At 62.4% G+C, this 7,059-nt stretch overlaps 1 protein-coding gene and 1 long non-coding RNA gene across 2 annotated transcripts; one reads left to right on the top strand and one right to left on the bottom strand.

Annotated features, from left to right (window-relative positions):
* Positions 1 to 270: 270 nt before the first annotated feature.
* On the bottom strand, positions 271 to 4,033 carry BARX1 (BARX homeobox 1). Its single transcript, XM_017528506.2, has 4 exons — positions 3,594 to 4,033; positions 1,583 to 1,874; positions 1,416 to 1,500; positions 271 to 996 (listed from the first exon to the last, which is right to left on the bottom strand). The coding sequence occupies exons 1-4, from the start codon at positions 3,814 to 3,816 to the stop codon at positions 832 to 834; spliced, it is 765 nt and encodes a 254-aa protein (XP_017383995.1). The 5' UTR covers positions 3,817 to 4,033; the 3' UTR covers positions 271 to 831.
* A 484-nt stretch (positions 4,034 to 4,517) lies between these two features.
* Positions 4,518 to 6,610, top strand: LOC108304176. The gene is made up of 2 exons (XR_001825152.1): positions 4,518 to 5,525; positions 6,208 to 6,610. It is a non-coding gene; the product is annotated as an uncharacterized LOC108304176 (long non-coding RNA).
* Positions 6,611 to 7,059: the final 449 nt, after the last annotated feature.

Below are 7,059 nucleotides of genomic sequence, written 5' to 3'. Positions count from 1 at the left end.
CGCGGTGCGGCCAGACCGCTCCTGCCCGCAGCGCTCCGGCTGGCAAGGAAGAGGAGGTGGAGTTCAGATTGGCCCCTCACGCCCAGAGTGGAAGCAACTCCTAGGATCCTGCAGCCACCGAGCCGCCCGCCGTGCCTGGCCCGGGCTTGTGGTCAAGAGCACAGCTACCTTCCACACAGCCGGAGGGAAGGAAGTTTTAGAAGCAACCGTTCTGCTTATCTTACCGCGCCCACCCCCACCCCCTGCGGATTCAGAAGCTGCTCCGCCTAACCCGATTGTGTCATAAAATATTTTATTGGAAAAAAAGTCACCGTCTTCGCAAGAAGGGGTAGGGGCCCCAGAGACTTCGGGGACCCGGCCTCCAGGCCGAGCCGACTGGTTGCCCGAGGGTGGAGTGGTGGGGAGGAGCAATCTCAGGCCGTAGAGGCCTGAGCCCAACCGCTGGGTCGCCGACGTCCAGAAACGGGTGTGTGCCTGGAGGCTCTGTGGCCGGGAGGGCAGGCCCCAGACAGGGTGGGGGTGCAGGCGAGGAGCTGGGCGTGAATGCGCGTGGAGCGCTCTGCGCCACGGAGCTCAGGGCAGCGACTAGTAGCTTCTGCTGCGCTGGACGCGAGTCTCCCAAGTTAGGGCCCAGAAGCGCGCTGGGACCTGGGTCTGGCTTTAGGGTCTGTGTCCTTCCTCGTTTGGCCCCAGTTGTCCGCATTCAAGATCATAATAAAAACGTTTAGGAAGTAAACGTCTTGGATGCGGAAGGGACGGCTAGCGGGTTTCCGCCGGGTGAAGGGGCTGCGGGCGGCCTGGGCATCCCCGGCCCCGTACCATATACCGCCCTTAGTCCTCGCGGCTTTGGTCGCTGGGCTCGCCAGGCACCTCCGCCAGTTTCTCTGCATCCTTGGCGCGCTCCTGCTCAGTGAGCTGCTCGCTGGTTGGAATCGAGTTCTTCTTGGGCCGCCCCTTGGGCTTGGTAGGAGACTCCAGGCCGCCGCCCTGCAGCACCTGCACGGGGGACCACCAGCCCCTGGGTGAGCCAGGACGCGGACTGTGGACCCCCAAGGAGACCTGCACCCAGGTGGGACTAAGGAATACAGGAGACCATATGAGGAAATGGTGGGGAAATGCCCCGGGAAATGGCAGCTACTTGTCGGAATGCCGCTGGGGAGCGGCGGCCTGAGGCCTGGCCAGGGGAGCATGAGACTGCCAGGAGGCCTGAAGGTGACCGGGGAGAGGAAAAAATGTTGGTTTAGCCAGGCACCTAAGGGGCAGAGAGAACTGACAGGGTCCCAGTGCGTACCACGCACCGAGGGAATCGGGAGGTTGGGCAGAGTCTCCGCAGAGAGAAGGAGGAGAGCAGCTCTGCAAGGCACCCGGGCAAGGCCCAGGAAGCCGAGGGGCCGGACGCCACCAGGGCCACTCACTATTTTCTTCCACTTCATCCTCCGATTCTGGTACCAGGTCTTCACCTGCAACTGGCTCAGGCCCAGGGACTCAGCAAGATCTATTCTGTAAAGAGCAGGGCGCACCCTCAGCAATGCAAGCGACCACACTCCCACAGCCAGCTGGCCCCAGCCTTGCCCCGCCCTACCTGTCCGGCGTGGAAAGGTACTTCTGCTTCTCGAAGCGTTTCTCAAGGCCCATCAGTTGCAGCTCTGTGAACACAGTGCGGCTGCGACGCCCCTTCTTGGCCTTGGTGCCTGGCTCCCCAGGGCCTGACGCCTCTAGCTTCCCGCGGAGTTGCAACTCAAGCGGCAGGTGTGGCGCACCCCCGGCGCAGGGCAGCCCAGGCCCGGCCGCCAGCAGTGCAGAGCTCAGCCCGGAACAGCCCAGCGGCGCCAGTGGGAACTTGAACACCGCCGCCTGCTCGGCCTTCAGTACGGCTGCGAAGAAAGAGAATGGGGAGCCCGGTGAGCTAGGGCCGCGCTCTTCTGCCCGGGGACTGCCGCACCACGTGCCGCGGGAGTGCTCGTGCTTGGCCAGAGCCACCCAGCGCAAAACCTCCACGCCCTGCCGCTTGGCGCCATCGGCGCCGATGGAGACCCTCCTCAACGCCACTGTTCCCCAAATCTGGGAGGGAGGATCTCTCCGACCCTGTGCTCTGTCCTGAAGTTCCCTAGGCCTCAGCTGCCTCTGAGATCTTGGGGTTCTTGATGAACATGTTTGCAGCTGCGAGAAACTCAGCGTGTGTCTTGTCCTTTGGGGTAAAAAGAAACCAAACAGAAAACGGCAGCCGGTTAAGAAGCTGGGCGTTTGCTCCAATCAAATCAGCATTAAAAATGTGCAGGGAGCGGGCACATTTGCGCTTCCGTGCCTGACACAACAGCCATGGGTGGCCAGGCATCATCTGGGCTGGGGTTGGGTGCTTCCTGGAAATTCCAAAGTACCCTGAGAACCCGTAAATTATTGTTCACGTTTTCTATCTTCAGAGGCTTCCCCAATGAAGATGTTTCCGTTTTCTTCGGTCCTAAAATGATTTTGTGCCCGCTTCAAACGAATTATTAACAACAGAGCAGATGGAGATGAAAGGTGGCAGAATGGCTGAGTCCCAGATGGACTCAGAAGAAGCGTGCTGGCCCTGCCGCCTCTGGCCTGGGGAGCACTGGCTGGGAGGTGGTGGGTGCAGGGAAGGAGGCTTGAAAGGCTGGGGTCCCGGCTACAGCGTAGGAACCTTCCTTCTCCCGCAGGCCTGTCACTGAGGGGCGAGTCCTAGCCCGGCTGGAGTCGGAAAGGGCCGGGCAAGGCTTAGGTAAATGTAGGCGGAGGTCCCATAGGGTAAAGGTGGGAGATGGGAGGCAGACCAACCCCAACGAGAGAAGCCGAGGGAGGCCAATCGGTGAACGGGTGGAAATCGAGCTAGGGAAAGACAAGATGAGCGTGGAGTGCGATGGAGACCGCACCATCAGGGCAGGCCAGGCCCCGCCAAAGAAGGAGAAAGGACAGAAGCTGAAAAGGTCTGCGCAGGCCGCTCAAGCCCTGCAGAGGCCCTGCCGACCTGAAAGCAGAAGGGACAGCCAGGCAGCTGTTCACAGTCAGGCCTCTGGCCCCGAAGCAAGGCCCAGGCAGGTCCGCACTGCGGCCAAGGCCGCTTTCCTCGAGCGCTGGAGCTCCCGGGGGCTCGGGGTCGGTTTGGGCCCGCGTCAGCACCCAGCCCTCGGGAGTGCAGGCCTCCTCCCCAGAGGTCCGACTTCCCCGGCTTAGGCAGCCGCGGCCACTCCCGGCCAGCCCTCTGTGGCGAAGCCCAGGCGCCCGTGGCCTGAGGTCCCTTCTACCCGCAAGGGTTGGTAGCCTGGTAGTGCGCCTGCGATGGGGATGCGCACTCGGGGTCCCAGGGCTGAAGGCCTAAGGGCGGCGGTGAAGGAGAGAGCGAACACCCTCCCCGGGCGGCAGGCGGGCACGAGGCCTGGTTTCTGTGCGGCCTGGCTCCTGCACCCCCCGCCTCCCGCCTGGAGGGCTCGGAGAGACGGTCCCAGAGCCTGCGCTACCAGAGCAACTTCCAGGGACTGCTTCGAGGCGGGGAGAGGAGGCTCGGGGCGCCCCCCGCAGTTCAGCTCGCTGTCTCTGGCCAAGCCCTACCCGCGACCCCGCGGCGCCACACGTACCCAGGTGGCTGTGGAAGGGCCGCGCCGCCAGCAGCGCCTGCACGCCGAACTTCAGCAGTTCCCCCGCCGCAGCAGCGGCGGCAGCAGGCGCGGCGCCCTTGGGCCCCGGCGGCTCCGTAAGGATCTCCTCAATCATGAAGCTGCGATAGCGGTGCGACCGGTGGTCCGCGCAGCCCTCGGGCGGGCCGAAGCGCGCGGCGCCCGGCTCCCCCTGCCGCTGCATCGCGGCGCCCACGGCTGCGCCCGCGGTTTGGCTGCGGCGGCGGCGGCTTGGCTCCGGCGCGGGGCCCGCGCGGGGCTCTAGGCCGGCCCGCAGCTCCGGGCGGCGCGCGGGTGCCGGCTCATGCCCCCTCCCCCGCCTGCCGGCCGGGCGGAGGCGCAGGGCGCGGGCGGGGCGCGCGGGGCTCGGCCGGTCGGACCCGGGACTGCGCCCCCGCCCCGCGCCGCCGCGCCTCTAGCCCGGCCAGCCCCGCGTCACTGCCCCGCCCCGCCCCGCCCCGCCCCGCCCCGCGCCGCCGCCCCCAACCCCTGGGCTGAGCCGGAGGGAGGGACCCAGAAGGGAGGGAGGAGGAAGGGAGGCCGAGAGGGAGGGGGCCGCGTGAGAGAGGCCGGTCGACCGAGACCAAGGGAGACCTAGCGGAGCGCACGCCCTGGAAGGAGAGAGCCGGAGAGTTCGGGAGACAAGACCCTCAGAGACAAGAGTCGGAGGGATCAAACGACACAGGTGAGAGAGGGGGCAAAGGGAGACGGCGTGGGCAAACAGGATTCGAGACGGTGTTACGAGGGTGCCAGGGACGCCACGGAGATGTGCGCAGAGAGACCGACAGAGGCGTGAGAGCCAGCGGGCTGTGACGTGCCGGAGGGCACAGAGGCAGGCGGGGCAGAGGGAGGGGGCGGTAAAGAAAGGGGACAGCTAAAATTCGAGCGGCCTGGTCAGCGGTTAGGGAGCCCCGGAAAGGCCAGGAGGAGGAGGGGCAAAGGCCGCTCTGCTCAGCTGGGAAGAGGTGGCTTCGTGCAGCCTACAGGCCAGGGCTTTGGACCGCCAACTCGGCAAGGGTGCGGCAGCGTGCAGGGATGCAGGGAGCAGAGAGGTCGCGGCACCTGTGCACTCCTCCCACCTCTGCCTCAGTTTACCATGCACGGCCTCATTTCGCTCCATGCTGCCCTGAGAGAAAAACGTTCTCCAGCCGAGATTTGCTTGAATTGCAAATTCAAGTGATCCCTGGACACATCCTCCTTGACAGCCCCCAGGAGGCTGTGGGCTGGTTACATCCCCCTAGACAGAAAAGGAAAAGTATTCAAGGAGAAGGGAAGGATGAAGCTTTGCCTTTTCTCAGCCTTGGAGCGTCAAGAAACCGTTACTGGGTGGAGCTGGGGCCAGGGGCCACAGGGTGCTGCGAGAGTCTGAAGATCAAACTCTGGTGTGACCTGGCTCTATTGCGGAGCCTCAAAGCCTCCATCATGATGGAGGAAGTTGTCAGTGCCTTCTGTAGAACTTTCTTTCCACCATTAGAAAAGTATAAGCCCAAGCCTTGGGGTGAACAACCCCAAAGCTACTCTACCCTGAGCTCCTCTCTTTGGTCCTGCCAGTACTGGTCAAACCACTGCCCCTTTCTGGGCCTCAGTTTCCTGACCTGTCCCAAGGAGATGCTGACACTTGGCTCCAGGGAGACTGTGAGAACTCAGTGGGGGGATCTTGCCCCCTCAGAGCCTTGAGGTCTGTTTGGAAAGAAAACAGTTCCTCCAGGCAAGAGGGGAGAAGTCCCCAGGAGGCTGGGAGAGGAGCACCTGCCCTTCTTCTTGTCAGGAATCACAGGTCCTACCTCCCAGCCCCATCCACCACTGCTAGTCAGCGTCTGACCCGCTGTGGGTGTTCTGGGACACCCCTATGTCCTATGTGAGCTCTATGCGAGGCCTCAGTCTTCACTTCAGGTAACTAGGGCTTAGCACACCTACGGCCAGGCCCTCTACCCAAGTTGAAGTCCTTTCTCCAGCTCCAGCTGCTGGTGGGGAGGTCTTCAGGCTGGCCCTTAGCCCCTGGCACCTGCCTTAGACTCAGGCCTGGGGGTGGGGGACAGGTGGGGAGGACTAGAAGGTGGCCCAGATCCTTTGTCGGTAGGGGCTCGAGTGGGGACAAAGACTACCTTACTCTGGTAAGATTCCAATCCCCAGAGCCCACTGTCTCTCATTCCCAGTTGTTACATGACTTCCTGAACTTGGAGTTACCATCGGGAGTGAAAAAAGGTGGCCTATTTTCCGGTTAGAGAGCCCCAGAAAAGTCAGGAGGAGGAGGGGCACCCTTTCCAAAGAACCTCTGGGAGGGAGGTGCTGTGAGCCTACATAGTTCTTTGGAAAGAGTGGAGAGGGGTCAATAAAAGCAACAGTATCCCACACTGAGCAGGCATCCTTGTGAGAGACGAAGAGACCATGAAGCTGGCCCTGTTGTTGTTGGCCAAGCAGCCACCAACCTCCTACCTGGCAAATAGAAACAAACCAGTGTCTCCTGGAGGCTGGGGCAGCCCAGTCGGGCTCCACCCACCCATGGGTAGGCTCCCAGAACCCTCCCTAGATGGGTGCGATGGTATTACTCAATCCAACCACCTCCTTTTCTCAGATGGAAAACAGAGGCCCAGCAAGAGGCAGGGCCTAGTGCAGGGACCACACTGAGTAGGGCTGGTTTACTATTGCTCCTTGCACAGACTCTGTCAAGCCCTTCCCCCCACCATCACCTCCCCATCCCAGCAGGGCCCCTGCCCCCCTCCTTACCCCCTGGCTTCTACATCTCCCTAAGGGCAGAGCCTAGTGGTGGTTTCTCCCTAGGGTAGGCTCAGCTGCCCTTGGTCCCATCCCCTGTTATTTGGGCCCTAACAGAAGCCACCCAAATTTGAACCATCTCTTCTCCTCCCTCAAGACCTGAGGGTCTCACGTCCTCTAAATGAGTCCCCAGATCCCAGATCCAAGGATCTGGGGATCACACTGTTGATCAGCTGTCACTAAACTTATTTTACTACGGGCCATCCTTCTGGGGTAGCTTCTTGGTCAGGTTGCGGGGAGGGGGTCATTTTCAGGATGGAGGCCTCATCTCTAGATTTTGGGGAGTCAAAAGACTAGTGCAGCCCAGCCCTCACCCTATTCCACAGGTGTGCACCCTCAGCTCCTTGGACACTGGCCAGGACCATTTCCTGCAGCCCCAGGCTGGGACTGCAGCATGAACAGAGGACAGCTTCGGGAATGAGGTCCTGAGGGCTGGAAGGAGAATGCCCAGCGCCTGGGGAGCTTTGGGAGACCGCAGCTGGCTCAGGGCCTGAGAGAGTCAGGGCCCTGCCCCCGTCTCCCAAAACAGCTCCCTGGCAGGTCTGTCCCTGGTCTCCCTGGCTCCTGCCAGACGCAGCTTCCCCGTTGCCGGACCTCGGCGCAAACCCGCAGATAAACCCCTTTTAGGCGAAAATTACACAAAAACGGCGGC

This window comes from Cebus imitator, unplaced genomic scaffold (genome assembly GCF_001604975.1).
Source record: "Cebus imitator isolate Cc_AM_T3 unplaced genomic scaffold, Cebus_imitator-1.0 Scaffold53, whole genome shotgun sequence".
In the NCBI taxonomy this organism is placed as follows: Eukaryota; Metazoa; Chordata; class Mammalia; order Primates; family Cebidae; genus Cebus; species Cebus imitator.
The sequence above is the reverse complement of the archived record's forward strand: the minus strand, read 5'-3'. Positions and strand labels throughout refer to the sequence as shown.

Excerpts from the sequence above, each read along its gene's own strand:
- BARX1 (XM_017528506.2), bottom strand. The coding sequence starts at position 3,816 with ATGCAGCGGCAGGGGGAGCCGGGCGCCGCGCGCTTCGGCCCGCCCGAG. Across the intron at positions 1,875-3,593 it reads GCCCTTCCACAGCCACCTGG|CCGTACTGAAGGCCGAGCAG; the intron begins GTACGTGTGGCG and ends CTTTCTTCGCAG. Across the intron at positions 1,501-1,582 it reads TACCTTTCCACGCCGGACAG|AATAGATCTTGCTGAGTCCC; the intron begins GTAGGGCGGGGC and ends TGCTCTTTACAG.